Source organism: Carcharhinus amblyrhynchos, chromosome 19 (assembly GCF_965287045.1).
Source record: "Carcharhinus amblyrhynchos chromosome 19, sCarAmb.v2.hapA, whole genome shotgun sequence".
In the NCBI taxonomy this organism is placed as follows: Eukaryota; Metazoa; Chordata; class Chondrichthyes; order Carcharhiniformes; family Carcharhinidae; genus Carcharhinus; species Carcharhinus amblyrhynchos.
This window is the reverse complement of record NC_137342.1, coordinates 15,742,148-15,763,153: the sequence shown is the minus strand read 5'-3', so window position 1 is coordinate 15,763,153 and position 21,006 is coordinate 15,742,148. Positions and strand designations below refer to the sequence as shown.

The 21,006-nt window shown below is 39.2% G+C and overlaps 1 protein-coding gene across 1 annotated transcript in view; it reads right to left on the bottom strand.

The window, feature by feature from the left end:
• LOC145355593 (mucin-6-like) overlaps positions 1-18,704 on the bottom strand; it is a 32,189-nt gene extending 13,485 nt beyond the window's left edge. Inside the window, exons 1-9 of the mRNA XM_080207843.1 lie at positions 18,656-18,704; positions 17,696-17,743; positions 14,617-14,682; positions 14,272-14,497; positions 12,492-12,609; positions 7,223-7,307; positions 6,975-7,060; positions 5,999-6,203; positions 5,718-5,859 (exon numbers count right to left, since the gene is read on the bottom strand). Coding sequence (XP_080063969.1) covers positions 5,718-5,859; positions 5,999-6,203; positions 6,975-7,060; positions 7,223-7,307; positions 12,492-12,609; positions 14,272-14,497; positions 14,617-14,682; positions 17,696-17,743; positions 18,656-18,704 — 1,025 coding nt within the window. The remainder of the gene's footprint in view (positions 1-5,717; positions 5,860-5,998; positions 6,204-6,974; positions 7,061-7,222; positions 7,308-12,491; positions 12,610-14,271; positions 14,498-14,616; positions 14,683-17,695; positions 17,744-18,655) is intronic.
• Positions 18,705-21,006: the final 2,302 nt, after the last annotated feature.

Sequence of the window (21,006 nt, the reverse complement as noted above, 5' to 3'; positions counted from 1 at the left end):
TCCTTGCCTTTAAAAACATTCAATGAGGTAGCCTCAACTGCTTCACTGGGCAGGGAATTCCAGATTCACAACCCTTTGTGTGAAGAAGATCCTCCTCAACTCAGTCCTAAATCTGCTCCCCCTTATTTTGAGGCCATGTTTCCAGTCTTGGTTTCTCCCGCCAATGGAATTAACTTCCTTGCTTCTGATTTATGTAATCCCTTCATAATCTTATATGTTTCTATAAGATCTCCCCTCATTCTTTTGAATTCCAATGAGTATAGCCCCAGTCTACTTAGTCTGTCCTCATAAGTCAACCCTGTCAACTCCAGAATCAACCTAGTGAATCTCCTCTGTACCCCATCCAGTGCCAGTTTATCCTTTCTCAAGTAAGGAGGCCAAAGCTGTACACAGTACTCTTGGTGTGGCCCCAACAGCACCTTGTACAACTGCAACATAACCTCCCTGTTTTTAAAACCCATCCCTCTAACAATGAAGGACAAAATTCCATTTACCTTCTTAATTACCTGCTGTAGCTGCAAACTAACTTTTTGTGATTCATGCACAAGAATACTCAGGTCACTCTGCACAGCAGCATGCTGCAATTTTTTCCCATTTTTCTGTAATTCTAACCAGAATGGATGACTTCACATTTTCCAAGATAGTACTCCATCTGCCAGACCCTTCCCCATTCACTTAGACTATCTATATCCCTCTGCAGACTTTCAGTGTCCTCTGCATACTTTGCAATGCCGCTCATCTTAGTGTCATCTGCAAATTTTTCCACACTACGCTTGATCCCCAACTCCAAATCATCTCTGTAAATTGTAAACAATTGCGTTGCCAACACTGATCTCTCAAACACACCACTAGTCACTGATCGCCAACCAGAAAAACACCCATTTACCCCCACTCTTTGCTTTCTGTTCATTAACCAATCCTCTATTCACGACAATACATCACCCATAACACTATGGATCTTTATCTTATGCAGCAGGCTTTGGTGCTGCATCTTGTCAAATGCCTTCTGGAAATCCAGATACACCACATTCACATTGTCCACTGCGCACATAATGTTCTCAAAGAATTCCACCAAATTAGTCAAACCTGCCCTTCATGAATCTATGCTGCGTCTTCCTAATGGGACAATTTATATCCAGATGTCTCGCTATTTCTTCCTTGATGATACATTCAAGCATTTTCCCTACTAGTGAAGTTAAACTAACTGGCCGTTTGTCTACGTCCTTTTTAAAACAGTGGCATCACATTTGCTGTTTTCCAATCTGTGGGGAGCACCCCAGAGTCCAGCGAATTTTGGTAAATTACAACTAGTGCTCTTGCTATTTTCTCTGCCATTTCTTTTAGTACCCTGAGATGCATTCCATCAGGGCCAGGAGACTTATCTACCTTATGCTCCATTAGCTTGCTGAATACTATCTCTTTCGTGATAATGATAGTTTCTAGGTCCTCACATGCCATAGCCTTCTTGTCATCAACTTTTGGCATATTATGTACCAGACCAGTACAAAATACCTTTTCAATGCCTCAGTCATTTCCTCATTTCCAGTTATTACATCTCCCTTCTCATGTTTAATTTAGCCACTCTTTTTTGTTTTATATATTTGTAGAAACTTTTGCTATCTGTTTTCATATTCAGAGCTACTCTACTCTCGTAATCCATTTTACTTTTCTTCATAGCTTTGTTTGTGGCTTTCTGTTGATCTTTAAAGATTTCCCAATCCTCTCGTTTCCCACTAATCCTTGCCACTTTGTATGCATTGTTTTGACCCTATATGACTATTCTTCAGAGCTAAAACCTCCTTCTGTAGTTGTTGATTTGAAAATTTGGCACTCCTATATTAATTCATTAAAGAATCAGCATGAAATAGAACAGAGGCGAAGGGCATTAATATATTTTATTAGATAAGGAACAGAAGGTGGAATCATTATCAGGCATGGACACCTAAAAATGTTAGTTTGTCACCAGTCTGTTACCATGTTGGTGACATAAAATGGAAGATAGTGAAATGGAGAGGAGGAATCAAGGTAGAGTGGTGAAAATGGAAGTGAGGAGAGAGAAGGGAGGACTGGAGAAAGCAAGCAAGGGGAGGTGCAATGGAAAATGGGAGAAGGCCAAAGTGAGGTGGAAAAGGGATAGCAAGGAGATGGTGGAAAAGGAAAGACAGAGATAGTGAAAGGAATGGGGCATATAGTATGGAAGAGCATTTGGCTGAGTCCCAAGACTCACTAATGAATTAATTCAACAGAGGTCTGTTTACACAGGTAAGAGGGGAGTATTTGTTTTGATTGATTGACATCTTTGAGATCATAACAAGTTATTCTTTCTTTGATCTTTCCTCCAATATCTGTATGTTTATTTGGACAAGATCAAGAGGAGTGAAGTGAGGAAAAGCTTCTGTTATTGAAGCTATGAATGGCTGTTCAATTGACCCTTTAATTAGGTTGTAAGAGCAGCAGTTATTTTTTGAAGGAGATTTTTGAATAGGTCTTCAGGTGCATTTCAAGACACACCATTGTTATTACACAGTTCTTTGGTTCTGTACATCGTGTATATTGGGTTTTGTCATGGGGGTAGCATGGGAAGTGGGGCTTTGGGGGTGTGAACTATAGGACCCAACACCCTTTAATATAACTGTTACAAAGTCTCAGAGAATGAAGGAGGACTATCTAACCAGGCTACCTTGGCAACTGCTCACCTTTGAGGCAGCGACAGAACTGCTTCTGGGATTGGTAAGCCGGACTGAATCCCACCCTCGCCTAGCCAGAGTGAAAATAATGCATTCATTGATATGGAGACAGGTCTGCCGAATCGAACACTTTCTGATCTCCAGCTTCCCACCTCCATGCAAAAAATTAGCCCAAATACTTTCAAATTGCATTGTACGGAAGGGGGAATACGATATTTATGTCTAAACTACTTTTGCGACATGTATATAGATGCGTGGATTTTTTTAAAAACTTAATTGGGACCGGAAGGCAAACTCGTGAAACAAACAATACTAGGAAAAGAGAGCCATCTGGTGGCTCAATTGTGTACTTGCACAAGATGACATGTTAATGAATGTGGAGACAGGAAATGATAAGGGTAAAATGTTAAAATAAAAAGCGCGGGTATAACATGCCAACAGTAAGTCAGGTAATATGGAAGGAAAGATAGAAGTCATGCAAGCATGAGAGCATCAGTGTTTAGGTGAACTGATTTTGTTTCAGTGTTATTTTTAGAAATTCTTATCGTGTTAAATTATTTTGTAACTGATTGCTTATAACTTTTTTTAAAGCAATGATAGCTTATAATAGAAATGTCCAGTTCCAGCCCTGAAGGTGAAATGGGACACATGTCAGGAGTCTACAAGGGTCACAATTGAATTTCCATTGAGCACGTATTCCAACAATAGGTCTCTGCAAGGTGGTGGAAATCATAGAATCCCTTAAGTACAGAAGCAGGCCATTTGGTCCATCGAGACGGCACCAACAACAATCCCACCCAGGCCCTATCTCCATAACCCCACATATTTACCCTGCTAATCCCCCTGACACAAAGCAGCAATTTAGAATGGGCAATCAACCTAACCTACACATCTTTGCGCAGTGGAAGGAAACTAGAGCACCCGGAGGAAACCCACGCAGACACGGGGAGAATGTGCAAACTCCATATAGACAGTCATCTGAGGCCAGAGTTGAACCTGGGTCTCTGGTGCTGTGAGGCAGCAATACTAACCACTGTCACCACACTGCCTCTAAAGGGTAGAGTAGATAAGTGAAGGGTAGAGTAAATTAGCAATTGAAGACAATCATTGAGATCGAAAGCAGGCAGATTTGAAGAGAACGGATGAAGAAGAAAATGTAATTGGTGTAGTAGCTTTGGTGGTTTAAATTGCTTATGAAAAGAATTTGATAATAAGTTGTGTAAAAGGTTATTCGGCAAGAAGACCGAAAGCTCAGTCAAAGACATAGATTTTAACAAGCAGCTTAAAAGGTGGAGAGAATGGTAAAGAAGCAGCGAGATTTAGGGAGGAAAATCCATGTTTAAACCTATTGCAAAACACAAGGAATTGATCAACTCAGACATAGGTTAATAGGTGAACAGGATTCCAACCAGGATAATACATGGGCAGCAGAGTTTTGATGAGTTGATGTTTATGGAATGTCAGGTGGTAAACCAGCCAAACGAATATTGAGATAGTCAACCCTGGGATGGTGTCATGCCCAGTAAAACATGTGCTTTTCATAACTTTCAAATCATGAACTGTACTCGGTTTGATATTCCAGAGCTGACTTTCCAGTTAAAAATGCTGAATAAAATTCTGCGCAAGACGGTTGCTGAGGGTCAGTGGATTCAAAACATTTATTGCAACCAGCTGAGGACAGGAGATTGAACATAAGGAAATTCAGTTCACTCCTCACCTCATTGTGACATAACCTAAAGGAACATCTTAGAGAAATAAAGGTTTAGAGCAGGAATTCCAAAGCTCAGGGCCTATAGGATGATGTAGACATGGCTGCTAATGATGGAATGTTTAAAATCAAAGAAGACCAAGATGGCAAAATGGCAAGAGTTCAGTGATCTTGGAGCATTCCTGGATTGGAGGAGGATACAGACATAATGAGGGGTAAGGCCATGGAAGGATTTGAAAGATGGCGGTTCAGATCTATGATCAGGAGGAGATGGGGTGCAGGATGAGGGTTTCAGTAATCACCACACGTAAATTTAATACTGGGGGGGCGGGGGGGGTAGTTTTCTCATGCCGCCTGCAACAGGAATTGAAATAGGGGTTGCGCGGGAGGTGGAGGGGAGAGACCATGCAAAGGTCTGTTCACCTCAGGAGGGATTTTCCAGTTCTGGGGCAAACATGGATAGAAAATCCTGCCCGTCATCTCTACAGCAGTCAGACATTGAAGATCAATGTCAAAGAGATGCTGGAACAAAGAAAACGCGAAGCAAACAAACTTGGAGATAGGGTGTTGAGTAGAAAGGAGGGCAATGGTGATAAGCATGAGTAGGGGAGATGAGGAGTGTAACAGAGTTCTGAATAAAGTAGAGGAAAAAGCAAGGGTTTACCCGATTTACATCAGACTCCACTCCACTATCACTGCAAAATTAGGGTCCCAAAGTGCAAATGTTACTTTGCTGGACTGGTAAACCAGAAAATGTGAGTTAAAATCTATCATAGTAAGTTGGAAATAATAAAAGATGGTTTCTGGAAAAATTACCATGGGGTGTCATAAAATCCAAACTTGTTCATCCAGATGGACCTATATTTGACTCTAGCCCCCAGAACGACCAAGGAAGCCACTCAGTTGAATCAAACCGCTTCAAAAGCTATGGTTCAAGAAGGTGGCTCATCACTGCCTTCTTAGGGCAACCAGAGAGAAATAATAAATGCCGGCCTTGCCCACATCCCAAAAATGATTTTAGAATAAAAACAGCTGTCATTTATATCATTCCAACTTATCCCTGTAGCTCTGTGAGTTTAATATCTAGCTGCTAACTTCTCATTCACATATATTTAATGAAGCTGCAGTTAGAATTGTCTGGTAGGTTACAGGGAGAACACAGGCCTGATCAGATTAGGCAACTGTTACCATTAGGTACCCTGTAGTCAATGATTAAAAATGGCATAGTGACATAGTGTTCCAGAAATACCAATAAAAAAAGATGTATGTGTTAAATGAAATAATATAAAACATGATCTGAAGCAAATTGAATTGTTACTAACAATATAATCTGATTACCATTTGGACAATTGCACATATTGACACACTGTTGGCAATGATGTTCAGGATTTGGATTGGTACAAGTTGGAATACAGGCAGGGCCACACTCCTTGTATATCTGATTCTCTGGACAAATTTTCTGTGCTGAAAACGAGAAATTGTTAATTTTATCATTTGACCTAGATAATGTTCTTAGGTAGCAACAATTTATAAAAATTGTCTTTGTTACACTAATTTCTGAAAGAGTGTGGTTAAATTTATTGTCACTGCAGATAAAAGTTACCACAACTGATGGATTTCCGCCAGTTTTGCCACTCTTCACCATCTGCAGCTGTACACTGATGTGCTACTTCTTCAAAATGGGAACAAAGATGATTAACTTCTGTGTTTTCGAAACTGCAAGCATCCTTCTGACACAGCTCCACGTAATTATTATTAGTGTCACGGTCCATACAACGCTTGAAAACGTTTGAGATTTTTGAACAGTTCTGAACAGAAAAAAAGTATCACAAAAGTAATTGGGTGAACACAAATCTAAATCAGAGTCTTTGGGTTGCATTAAGTAAATAATTGAACAAATAGCAGGTAACTCGTCAATGCCCTGTGCAGCAATGTTGCATAACTTTAAATAGTTAATCACAAGGAAATCCCAAATACTCAGCTGTGTCCAATCTCTCTGAAATATGCTCCAGTAAGAAATAACTGAGTGTTGGTGGTGGTGGTGGGGGGGATTGTTTCTTCCCAAAACAGCTGTAATATTGTCAGAAAGGCCACAACACCCACTTCCTGCAATGGTGATGGGAGACTTGAAACATTGAGGGTTGGGTCTCATTTCAATGCAGTCAGCTAACTGTGACCATCTTGCATGTAGTGTACACTGTTGTCTCTGTGCATTAGTGATGGAGGGAATTAATGTTCAAGTTAGTGGATGGGGTGCCAATCAAACGAGTTGTTTTGTCCTGGAAAATGTTGAGCTTCTAGAGTGTGCTGCAGCCACACTCATCCAGACAAATGGAAAGTATTCCATCACACCTTCCCACTTGTGCCTTGTTGATGGTGGACAGACTTTTGAAAGACATGAGGTGAGTTTCTCACCACAGAATTCTAAAATTCAGACATGTTTTACAACCACAGTATTTATATAACTGTCCAGATCAATTTCTGATGTTGATAGTGACCTAATTATTCAATCAATTCTATAAAACTTTACTTATAGTATACTATATTGTCTTAAGTATTCTCCTGAGGATGTAACTTACAAAAGCCAATTCGCATTTTGTTTTTTCCGAGATTGTAGTCTCGCAGGCATCATTTGGGTCACTCAGTTGAGATGAATAAATTAATCCTAAAACAAGCACAGTGCAATAAGAAAGTAACCTTAACTTTTCTCATTAATTCAATTCAATGTATTAATGTTTGTCAAACCAGTGAAATATGTAACATCATTCAGTGTGTGTGACAGATTTCACTCATCTTTCATATGATAACAAATTACAATTTTACTTACGTTCAACATTAAATGGTTTTCCTAGAACATCAATATCTCCACAAAGGCCACATAAAGCTCCTAGGTATTGAGCATCAAGAATTACCTGACAACAAAAGCAATATAGGTATAGGTTTAGATATATTTAGATATAATCTAAACCTATTTTTAGTTATCTAAATCTAAATATAGGTTTAGATATAACTCACAGAACAAATTCACAGCTTTGTGAACTTTTATTGAGATAATATGACTTCAAAGTACAAAAGCAGACATTTGACAAAATTAAACCTTAATTATTTACTCTTAGGAAGTTATGGGCCTTTATATTATAAATGGTGTAATAATTTACAATAGAATACTCAAAGAAAAGACATAACAACAACAGAGTTAAACAAACAGGCCATCAGGATCACATTAGCTCTAGCATTAAACCCTGAAGCCAACAAATACATTTCAGAATCCAATGAATGATGTGATGTGAATTGCAACTGTCTATATATCTATTTGTGGAGATGCCGGCGTTGGACTGGGGTAAACACAGTAAGAAGTCTCACAACACGAAGAGGCAAACCCTGAAAGCGAGTGGCGTTTACTACCAAATAAACCTGTTGGACTTTAACCTGGTGTTGTGAAACTTCTTACTGTATATATCTATTTGCCAGCTCAAAATTAAGGACAGAAGTATCAGCATGGTAAATCAATTTGATTATGTGCAACAGAGTTATCCTTGCCACATAATTTGGGTGCTTCAATTTTTCTTTATGATTATACAAAGCTATATGGAAGAGAGCAACATTTAAGATTATGCCAGCATATACATGCTTGAATAGTTAGAAACAACAGCATTACGTGTATTATTTGTGAAAAAATTCTCATTGATGCTCACTGCCATGGCAACTGATGGGATTTGACGTGGGCTGGGGTAAGGTTAGTGAGAGGGCTGGGTGTTGTGGGGATGGGGGAGGGGCAATCTCCAATAGATTGCCACTCTTGATGGACTTAGCAACATTGAAATTACATAGCCCCTGTCTTGCACAATCTTTGTCACTCAGACTAGGTGAGACAGGGGCAGTGAAGCGTGTCCCTGCTGCATCGACAAGTAGTAACTGGGGTGCAGAAGACAAAGGAACGTTCCCTTTGAAAATAGAACATAGAACATTACAAAGCAGTTCAGGCCCTTCGGCCCTCGATGTTGCACCGACCTATGAAACCAATCTAAAGCCCATCTAATCTACACTATTCCAATATCATCCCTTGTCATGGCACTCGCTGCTATTGGGTCAGACAGTGGAGGAGGAGGGGGATGGCATCTGCTTGGGGGATGGTCATGTGTGCATGAGGCTCAGTCTGGGCTTTTTAAATAATTATTCTGGAGTTGAAATGATTTTATTTTATTTTTTTCCTCCAGAATAACTATCAGGATTAAAATGGCAGACCATCTAAAGCAAGCGATTTAAATTGCTTCTGCAGGAAAGTCCCAGCCCAGTACAATTGTCCAGAGGAAGTTAGTAAACCTTTTTGTGGTAACTTCCTCAGAGAATTCCCCAGTGCCTCATTGGGGAACCATCCAAATACAACACTGGAGAACTAGGGTGTTACGCACAATTATGCTCTAGCTTCACAGTTTGATCATTGCAATGGAACCAATCAAATAGATACTATAATATTCTTAATATCAGAAATCTTCCTGAACAAAAATACCAAGGAAGTGGGGAACATAACAATGATCTTTTGAAAAGCAATTTTGAAACCATTCATTGCATTGTATTCTTATTATTTCTTACTTCTCTAGCTACATACAATGTGTGCACTTATGGTGCCAAATGATGTGCTGTACAACTAACTAAAAGGAAACAAAATTTACATGGCATTAATGAATTGCTTCATTACTGAAATACAATTAATGTAAAACAAGGACCTCTCATATGTATTTCTGCCTGTAAAATTAATTCCAATTGTAGTTTTGGTGCAACTCAACTGTCAAATAAACGCTGCTAAAACCTGCCAAAACACACATGGACCACAGCAATACCATCCAGCTAATGTTTTTTTGGACTGGCCAAAGCTGACTAATATGTTAGAAAATGTACAAAAATAATTCTACCAAATTTGTAAAGCACTTTAATAGAAGGACACTATGTGGCTAAGCCACATATGCATATGCATTTACAAGCAATGCCTTAATATTTTTTCTCTATGTAACACACATGTATCTTCACTCAAAGTGAGTTGTCTGTTTTAGGAGGGAGAAAACAGCAAAAGACCAACAGGGATGGAAAACTAGGAACCAGTCTTCGCCTTTCCAACAGCCAAAGCTCAGTCAGTATTAGGAAAGGGGATCATAATTATCCTGGTGATGTCATGCCTGTTTCTAAGTCAGTGATGAATATAATTATTTTTCTTTTCTTATCAGTTCCCAAAGGAAACAATTTATATTATTGATAATAAATGCCAACTATCAGTGCAAACAAGCCCTATGCTCAGAGAAAAGAAATTTCTCCTCATCACAATCCTAATTGGTCAAAACCTTGACTACAACTATGTTTTAGATTGGTCAGCCAACCTCTCCACATCTACCCCAAGAAACTTGCATATTTCAATGAGATCACCTCTCATTATTCTAAATCCCATTATAGGCCCATTCTACTCATTCTCTCCTCTAGATGAGGAGATGAGATGGTTCAAATAGAGTCAAGGTACAACCCACAAACAAAGCCAGAGCTCACTGGATGGTGAAACAGCTTGAGAGTAAGTTGAAGCAGTAAAATGGTGTAAATCACAGTTGTCAGGCTGATATTGCCAGTGAGAACCAAGATGAATGTAGAAAGTTCAGAGGGAAAGTGAAAACAGAGAGGAGCAAAGAAAGACTATGTGTATTTCTATAGGTATATATTTATAATTATCTATAGTGAAAAGATAATCATAGGAGCAGTGGGATCAAAAAGGGATTTATGTTTGTAGGAAGAAGCATGGCTGAGATACTGCGCGGAATTTTCTCATCCCACCTGCCACAGGAACCATTGTAGGTGGGGCGGGGGCGTGGAGGGGGGCGATGGGGGGGAATGGTTCTGGAATGGTTCTGGACCATGCAAAGGACCTTGGGTGGAATTTTCTGCTTTTGGGGCAAGCATGGCTGGAAATCCTGTCCTTCTTGTAAAAGTCTATAACAAGGAAGAAGATGCTTTCAAAGTTATAATGAAAGCATGACTTCACTAAGATGGATTAAAAATTGAGAAAGAGCATATATGACCAGATGTGATATATCTGAGGATATTGAAGGAATAAGTCAGGCAAATTGTGGAGGTACTGGCCATAATCTTCTAATGCTCCTTTGATACAGGGATGGTGCAGGAGAACTGGACAACTGCAAATGTTATGCCAATGTTCAAAAGAGTTTGAATATAAACCCAACAACTATAGGCCAGTCAGTTTAATCTCAATGATGGGAAAGATTTTAGAAACAATATTCCAGAATAAAATCAACAGGCACTTGGCCAATTATACATTCAGTAATAAAAAGCAGCATGGATTTTTAAATACAAATTGTGTTTGGCTAACCTGATTGAGTTTTTTGTTGAGGTATCAGAAAGGGCTGATAAGGACAATACAGTTAGTGTGGTGTAGGCAGACTTCCTAAAGGCTTTTGATAAAATGCAACATTATAGATTTGTCAGCAAAGTTAAAGTCCATGGAATCTAAGGGAGAGTGCAGTATGGATACAAAGTTGGCTGACTTACAGGAAACAGAGGGATGCTGAATGGTTGTTTTGCAGACTGGGCATTCCTAGTCCTATTGGACTCAAAACATTAAACCTGTTTCTCGCTCCATAGATACTGCCAAACTTACTGAGATTTTCCAGCACTCTTTTTATTTCAGATCTTGAGTTCCAAACCATAAGGGGGACATAAAGGCTAATCATCTCAAAGAGAGCAAGCCAAAAGCTTGGTCTGGTAACCATGAACATGCCAACAGAGAAAGGACAATAAAAGACCCCAGGGATAGGGCAGAAAAAAAACCCAGAGAGAAGGAAACAAAAGACTCCAGAGTGAGGAAGACAAAAGACCACAGAGAAAGGGAGATAATATTAAAGTAAACAATAAGACAGTTGAAGACCACTTCAATGTAATGAAATGCATAAACTGAAAGTAACTGACTAAGTTCTGCAGGAAAATATTCACAATGGAGCTGAACCTGAAAATTTGAAGGTCAAGATTCCAACTGAGTATATACTGGTGAAATTGCATAATAAATTGATATCTTCAATGAACCAAGCTGTGAGAGATCAGAACAATCATATTTCAGAGATGATACAAAGTTACCAAGAGGAAAGATGACCAACAATTCCACAGTTGGTAACTCAAAATAGGAGCTGAACAAACTCAACAGGTATACAGGCACAACAGCAGGCATATGCACTCAACTAGCAAAGCCTATGACTGGTCAGGGAGTAGGGATCTCACTAGCTGTACTGAGTACAGAAATACAATCAATCCCATAGGTCCATGTGTCCCCAACTACTACAATGGTACAATAATGTCAGCAAAACAACAAATGTCATGGGAATTACAGTTTCCACACAAGGACCATCACATAGGATTATGTATGCAAATGTGTCTTTTGTTCACTAGGTAAAGAGGAATGAACATGAAATAGATTCAACCCAAAAGTAGCATGTTTGAAACTTTCTTACTGTGATGACTTCAGCCAGGTTAATGAGGTTGGCTTGCTAGAGTGTGAACTACCTGATGACTCCCCTCTGGTGAGACGCGCCATCAATAGGTCCAGGCAGTGGGCAATCAAGGGGGTCGTCCATCCCGACTGCCTGCCCCTCTACCACGGCTAAATTCACGGCCAGGTGTCCCTGGAGAGACAGCATGTGGTGTCCACAGGCGCAGTTGACATCTTCCATGCCTGCTGGGCACCGCAGGGGCTGGTGTGTGTTATAGACCCTTATAATCACATTTTGATTTAATGTTTTAAGATTCCTTTGGACTTTGGTTTCTGTTCAGGCTGTTCCCCCCTTTCCTTTTTGGGGGGCTGGCCCTCTTAATTTGTCCCCAAGTTAATTTGAGTTTGTTTTTCTTGTTGGGCACATGAAAAGAACTACCTGAGTCTTAATTGATGGTCCAATTAGGGAGCCTCATGCTCCCTATTTAAAGCAAGTGTGTCAGTCTCCCAGCCTGCATTCAGCAGGGAGCAACTGGTGAGCTGGCTGTCTATAGATGTATGGTATAAATAAAGTAACTTGGTGATAGGACTTTCACCTCCGTGGAGTTATTACACTTACCGATACTGCATCCTTTAAATTCCAGAGCAGAGATATGGTGTGCTTCCTATTTGAAAACTTTATGTAATTTCCATATGGCTGAACACTGATTACTTTGTCATCATATGGCACTGATATACTATGAAACAAAGATAGTGACAAAAGAAATAAGTCTTGCTATCTGAACACTGAACATGTTTCAGAAAAGTTCTTTTATGACAGATAAAAGAATTAATACTTAAAACAAAATTCATTTATTCACAGCTTTATGGAAAATGGTAACGCGCTCACCTCTGAGTCAGAAGATATTTGTTCAAGTCCTATTCAACACTTTAACACAAAAACTAAGTTAGCACTTCAGTACCATGATGAAGAAGTGGTGCACAGTGCCATCTTTAAGATGGGATGTTGAATTGAGGCCACATTTGCCTCAAAGGTGGAGGTAAAAGAGTTTGGTCAAGCTTGGCAGGATAGCTAGTGCACAAGGCCTATGATACCCAATCTGCACCCAAGAACTCCAGCTGGAAGTTGGTGCTCTGATAAGCCAGGGGATCACTCATGCAGTAATAGAGCAAGACACCAATGTGCTGAAACAGAAACTCTGATATGTAGGAATGAGGAACTCCTTCAACATTCGTACTCCACAGTCTTTTTTTTTGTATGTTTTTGCATAAATCTGCCCTGCAATGGAGGTAAGATATCATGTCAGCTGCAGCTTAGGGGTAGTCACCATCAGAGGAAGCAGAGCACAATGAGGATATACAAAAGTTGACCTGGTCTCCTGGCATATGGTTAGGCAGCTGGAATAACTGTACCACCAAATGGCCACCTCAACATATACCATTATGTTAATGTATCATTTCTATAACCATCAGCATATTTACTGCTACTGAGCAGGATTGGATTCCAATTTCACATGGGTATTTGTCATTCTGAAGTCCATAAGTGCAGGAAAATAGAGTGTAGCACTGACACACCCACAGTTGAATATTGGAAAATCAAGACTGGACTGTGTGCAGTCATGAGATAGGAGCCTCAGGTTGGTCATCTTCGAACCATCTCACCCAACCTTTAACTCATGTTCACTGATAAGCAGAACGGCTGAAAGAATGGCAGCTATCAAAAGCTAAAAGCCTTGAGAGATAGGAGCCATCTTCCTGAATGCCACTTTCTGGATCCCACTGTGCTTCTCCAGGAGGCTGTTGCAGATGCTGTTGGGCCTATTGATTTTCTTGCAACATTGGTCAACTGTTCTATGAACGAAAGAGTTAGTACTTAGTGGAAACTGAGAGCACAGGAGGCATTCTTTGGAGGTATATTCCAATGGATGCCCAGCAATAAGGCTCTTTTCTGTTTTATGATATTGATGACATTCCAAATTCTTTTACATCTCTATACCGTGCCTTCTCTAGCTGACCCTGCTAAAGCACTCCTATGTCAATCATTCTTTAAAAATGAAATAATGAAACTCATGAGACATCAAGCCAAGCTGATTGACATCAATTCATGAAGCATTTTGCTTGCTGCTTCCCCTGCCTGGTGTTGCAACTGTTTTTTTTTTAAGTTGAACCTAATTTCCAAGCAACCATGTAAATTAAGCTTATATTATATGGATTTTGCACCACTGACTTCTCCACTGGATATACAATTGAGCTAATTCATGAAACTCTGGGGCAAACAGTTCAACAAACAAGGGCTGGAGCAATTCATATCATTTTGTGTTGATTATGTGGAATTTCAGGACCATAATTTGACATTTGAAACCACATCTTAAGAAAAAAGTAATCAAAGCAAAACTTACACTTTATCCTTAATCCAAATTCTCCCATTTTCTATAATAGTCTTGGTATTTTCTAATTGCATGAAAATATGCTGCAATTGGCCAGACATTTTTCGGAGAACTCTTATACTCAAGATGTTGGTGGCTTCACAAATGGAGGTCAAAGTGAAATAGCAAGTTGATGTGAAGTGATAGAAATGATTGTTAAATGTCTTGAAAGCTCCCCTTCCCCATGTTGCACAGACACCTGAAAGAAAATCATTTAGTGACTAGACAACAGAAATCTATTGTTCAGTGTGACGTAGGGTTACAAAAAGTGTACTAATATATTCAGACATCTGAATGAGAGAACAAATGTATACTCACCGGAACTGTTGTTCGATAGCAAAGCACTTACTATACTGTCCGGATTACGTTTAGAGATCCACCATTCTAATACAAAATAATTAAATTAAGGTTAGAAACACTGGAAATTTCACACGTTTTAATATTAAAATTAATATTTATACTGATATTCTTTTAAAGTGGAAGCCACATTATACATTTTCCTCTTGTACTTTGTAGATTTGTATGTTAATCAAGATAAAGATCGGTTCTGAGCAACAATCTGTACACCAAAAGGCATAGTATTTTGATTTGTTCTCCATCATTATGCTAATTCTACTGAGTAACTAATTTACCCACTTTTCCTTTCCTTGTACACCCAGCATCAGAGCTCTGTCTATCAAGTCTTTTGACCGGAAATTTACTGAGGAATTTTCCCGCCCAGCAATAATAATGGACAGGAAATAATAGTGAAAGCTTTGAAATTGTGCTCTCGGTACCCAAGTCCAGTATTTATACTGTGTATTGCAGCATACAAGTCAACCTTTGAATTGAGGTCAAGTTACATCCTAGTAGAAAATGTGTCAAGCCCAGCAGCAACAAGGGATGCAAATACTTGGACTTGTCTCCATTAGATGGCACTGAAAAACTATACACTGCTTACGTAGGAAGACAGCAAAGCCAATCTACTCTTTCTGAAAATACCTTCAGCATTTTATTTAAAGAATCAATTTGTTTTTCAACAGACATTCATACACCTAGAGAGATACACCAAATTTATATTAAACTCTATTGCAAAAGGCAAAGCTTTTTCTCCCTATCATAATCTTCCAAGGGGAAATCAACATAGGAGACATTGATCTATATTTGACTAATTGTTGCATGTATAACTCCATAAAAAGCTCTTGCTTTCAAATCAATTGAAATCATGCACATTCAGTAAACATAAAACCTATTCATTTATGAATACCACTCAGACACTTATTAGATGAATGCCAACTCCAGTCGTCTTTAAGGTGCTTTTACTGTTCTCTAAAGTCCCATCTCGAGTTTTAGCAAATAACAAGATCCCCACAAAATTACTGAAGGTTACAGCAGTCCCACAGCCAATATAATCAAATGTACACAAATGTACCTTTTTTTACACATGGAGCTTAGTTCACTGAATAGTTTTACAGATCACAAAAAAGTAAGAAAAATGTCAATGACCCAGATGAAAAATTTAACGTATTATCTATTGAAACCATGTCAAGAGTTTACAATAAAGTATTTCTTTTCTCATGTAACTATAAAATTCAGTGCTGTTCCCTCATGGTATGATTGAAATCATCCCACATTCTAGCATTTTTAAAAATTGTTGCTTTTGAAACTGGTATCTCGATAGACCGATAAATCTAGATGGACTGAGGAAATTTATTAGCACAAGGCTTGGGGTTTGGGGATGGGGACAGGGGGAGTGGAGGAAGGGAGGTAACAATTTATATATTGAGTAAAGGCTTGAATATGTTTTTTGGTGCCAAATAAAAAGGATTTTCTTTTACCCCCGGTCAACTTCAACATGCTTGAACATCTAATAACTGGATGTGAGAATCATGGTTATCAAAGTTCCTGGTTTATGCATAATGAGTGGATTTTAGGTTTGACCAGTGCAGAGAGTTGTTTCTGATCAAGTGTTGCAGACTGGCACATTCCAAAGCCCAGGACTACGTGCTGAGGGATGCACTAAAGTTGGTGGCAGCCACTACAAAGGTGCAATGGGGGAAGGTCACTGTCTTAAGATCTTTTGGCCATACTGAACTGAGGGGTGGAGAATTGTTTAGAACCTCCTAGGGCTATATGACGTATATTGAATGCATACAGTGACTGCCACATATATCATAATTATCTTGAAATACTCCAGAGAGCAACTTGATCTGTGGAGACAGCTTTAATACCTTCGTACTACTCATAATGAAAGTTTTGAAATGTTCCTTTGTATTGAAACACCTCAGAGTGCAACATAATGTATATAGAAAATCTGAATATTATTGCACAATGTGTGTTGGCTAGTTTGAAATGTTCTTCCAGTTAGTTTACGAATAAAGTACATTTTTGCAATAAAAAAATTGTGGTTCAATCCCTTAATTCATTGTTTCTGATATCAATCATACCATTAGAAAGAAACATTGAACAAATCAGGGGTCATTGGATTTGGGGGTTTGGGAGATTGTGGGGACACAAGATAAGAAAAATAAAATGTGAGTCACATTGGGCCATGGTAATATATGACTGTTTTAAACAGCCATGAAAGGCATCTTGAATGTAATTTCAATCTGGTAATTGTACAATGGGATCTAAATAGAGAAGGAAGGTTGGAAGCAAATGCTAATCAAAAAATCCGATCCAAATTTATTTTTTGTGCCCTGCATAAAGGAAAGTTGAACTAAAAGTCCATAATGGAATGATGCTTTAATCTTGATCAACATGATTGCTTTTCATATCTACAACAAATCCCTAAAAAATGCATCATTTAGAAAGCAAATCAAGTGTAATTAGCATTATTAATTAAATATAATCAATAAGATGCAATCTTATTGAAACCTATAAGATCCTGAGAGGTTTTGTCAAAGTGGATGCTGAAAGGATATTTCCCCTTATTGGAGAAACTAGAATTAGTGGGCACAATTTAAAAATAAGAGTCTCCCCATTTGAGATGGAGACAAGGAAACCTTTTTTTCCTTGTCGAGAGTTGTAACTCTTTGGAGTTCTCTTCCCCGGGGAACAGTAGAGCAGCGCCATTGAATATTTTTAAGGCAGAGGCACACAGAGTCTTGACTGACAGAGAAATCAAAATGTTATTGCAGGTAGTTGGGGGTGGGGTGTCTCTGGAGTTGTGACCAACCTGTCAACGTACTCCAAGCTTATATGTTTGAAATAAGGTCATAACTGCTACCCATATTTACATTGCACCTTAAACATAAAACGTTTCTTAAATGTTTTAGATAGAAAGGGAGGGAGATGAAAATAATGGATATGAAGAGTAAATTGGCAGATACTGAGGGGTTGCAAGTGGGAGATAAGAATTTCCACAATGTTAGGCCTAGGAAAAGAATGAATTTAAACAGAAGTTGGTGTCATGTACCTTGCCTTCTTATTTTACCAATTTCTTCACTTCTTCCTTCAGGCAAACCTGAAAAATGTGAAAAGAAGAATCATAAAACATTTACAAAGATATTAGTAAACTAGTCTTAACAACAGCACAATGATGCAATATAAAAGTTTTGGACTAAATAATGCTATTGTAAAGATCTTTTTGGCTTCCAATAATGAGACAGGTGGCTATTGAGATCTTTATCCTCAAGCTGATCTTCTGAGTGAACCAGGTGGGCATACACTGCTAGTGGTCAACAAAGTGTCACTCGTTGGGGTGCCCAAGCTTTCTTGTCCTCCAAACTGACCTCTTTGACTTGTGCCAAGTTCTGTGATCTCTTCTCTTGCAATGAGAGAGGGCAAGGAGATGGAGCTGTTAGAAAGCTTTGTGTTCAGAAGAATGGAGGACAACGTTTATTTGCACTGGTGAATGTGAGGCATGGGTGAAAAGGTACTGTTGGACATGGGTCATTGTGAATGTTGTCTGCTCAACTGGGAATGCGTAGTGCTGCAGAAGGAGGAACGTGTGGAGTAGCAAGCTGCGTTGATTTGAAATGTGTTGCAGAGGAGAATGTTATGCAAGTCAAAGCATGGGGATTGGCACCTGACACCATTCACCTGTTACTATAATTGCAAGACAGTGATAATGGTGGAGGCTATAAACTTAATTTTTAGCATGCTTGGTGTTAAAATACAAAAATATTTTTACTTCACAAAATGGCGATAAAATTTTACAAGTTGGAAATTTGTACTATAAATTATCTTGTTTTTTTTCTCTAGTGTATGCAATCAATAGACAGAATTTGCAAGTTTTGAAGATCGAAGCAAAATTTTGGCTTGCTTTTACTTGTTCATGTTCATCGAATTATAAACACATTATATGTTCTTAAATCTAATATATATTATTTCTGTTTAATTGTTTGATGCAATAAATATGGGAAAAATGACTTACCTTCAAAAAGGATCAAAGCCCAGAAAATGGAAAATATGAAGTGTTTCATTGTTTCGGTTAAAGACTGAGCAGCAACATTGAGCCTTCTGTTAATAGATTCCTCATTGAAGTCTTTTATAGCTTAACTACTCCCAATCAAATTTGCATAGAATGAGAAAGTTAAATAAGATGTGATGAAATCAATGCATAAAATTATGCTGTGCATGGCAATATTACATACTTTGATACATTCTTGACACAAGTTTTAAACTTTGATTGCAGCATTTTATGGTCCAGAAAAATTACTTTAACACAAAAATGTTGGCATTTTCCATTTCTATAGCATCTTTCAATTAATATGATGTCCAAAGAGACAATGACTGGTCACCATGCACTCCAGAGAGAAAGGTTTGAAGAGGCGATTCAACAAGCACTCAAAGACATACGTTCAAAGCAGCAAGTGGTCATGTCTGGGAGGCTGGGGGGGGTGTGTGTGTGTGTGTGTGTGTGTGTGTGTGTGTGATGGTGGTGGTAGGGCCCCATCCTAATGTGAAGGATGGCTGTTAATTCGCAACTTCCAGTCGGTGGTGGCTGCATCACTGCCATTCCCGCTTCTGGGAATATTCTGTGGCTGCAGAACTTCTTGAGTCTTCCCTCCCAATACTTGATATTTTACCAGCTTTAGATATAATCACCACCATAAATGAATGCTGGCCTAGCCAGCAAAGCCCACATCTTTAGAATGAATAAAAATCAAATTCTAAGATGTGCTTGGGAATGTTAAACCAGGTTTTGCTCAAGATCAGAGTTGGGTGATATTTTCTACCGTAAAACATTTTTAATTAACTCACTTCCAACTATTAAACAATTTTGTTAGTCAAAACACAGGAACTGAAGTGTGTCATTCAATTCCATAATCCTACCCTACACTTCAATACAAACATAGAACATGACAGCACAGTACAGACCCTTCGGCCCTCAATGTTGTGACAAGCTATGTTCAATCCCAAGATCAAGCTACCCCCTCCCTATAATTCTGGAGTGTTCCATGTGCCTATCCAATAACCACTTGAAAGTTCCTAAAGTGTCCGACTCCACTATCACAGCAGGCAGTCTATTCCACACCCCAACCACTCTCTGAGTAAAGAATTTACCTTGGACATCCTTCCTAAACCTCCCACAATGAACCTTATAGTTATGCCCCCTAGTAACAGCAACATCCACCCGAGGAAATAGTCTCTGCATGTCCACTCTATCAATCCCTTTCATCATCTTATAAACCTCTATTAAGTCACCTCTCATCCTCCTCCACTCCAAAGAGAAAAGCCCCAGTTCCTTCAACCTTTCCTCATAAGACCTATTCTCCAAACCAGGCAGCATCCTGGTAAATCTCCTCTGCACTCTCTCCAATGCTTCCACATCCTTCTTATAATGAGGTGACCAGAACGGAAGACAATATTCCAAATGTGGTCTTACTAACGTCCGGTATAGTTGCAGCATAACCCCATGGCTCTTAAACTCAAACCCCCTATTAGTAAACGCTAACACACTATAAGCCTTCTTCACAGCTCTATCCACTTAAGTGGCAACCTTCAGAGATCTGTGGATACGAACCCCAAGATCGCTCTGTTCCTCCACATTCCTTAGAACCTGCCATTGACCCTGTAATCTGCATTCAAGTTTGTCCTACCAAAATGAATCACCTCAGACTTATCAGGGTTAAACTCCATCTGCCATTTTTCAGCCCAGATCTGCATCCTATCAATGTCTCTTTGCAGGCTGAAAGAACCCTCCACCTCATCCACTACTCCACCAATCTTGGTGTCGTCAGCAAATTTACTAACCCACCCTTCAGCCCCATCTTCCAAGTCATTGATAAAAATCACAAAAAGCAGAGGACCCAGCACTGACCCCTGTGGTACACCACTGGTAACTGGCCTCCAGTCTGAAACATTTCCCTCCACCACCACCCTCTGTCTTCTATGATACAGCCAGTTACTTATTCAATTGGCCAAATTCCCTTCTATCCCACACCTCCTTATCTTCTCCATGAGCCTACCATGGGGAACCTTATCAAACACCTTACTAAAATCCATGTATACGACATCAACTGCTCCACCTTTGTCCACACACTGAGTTACCTCCTCAAAGAATTCAATCAAATTTGTGAAGCAGGACTTACCCCTCATGAAACCATGCAGACTATCCCGGATTAAACTGAATCTTTCCAAATGGTCGTAAATCCTATCTCTCAGGGCCCTTTCCATTAACTTACCGACCACTGAAGTAAGACTAACTGGCCTATAATTACCAGGGTCATTCCTATTTCCTGTCTTGAAAAGAGGAATAACACTTGCCAATGTCCAGTCCTC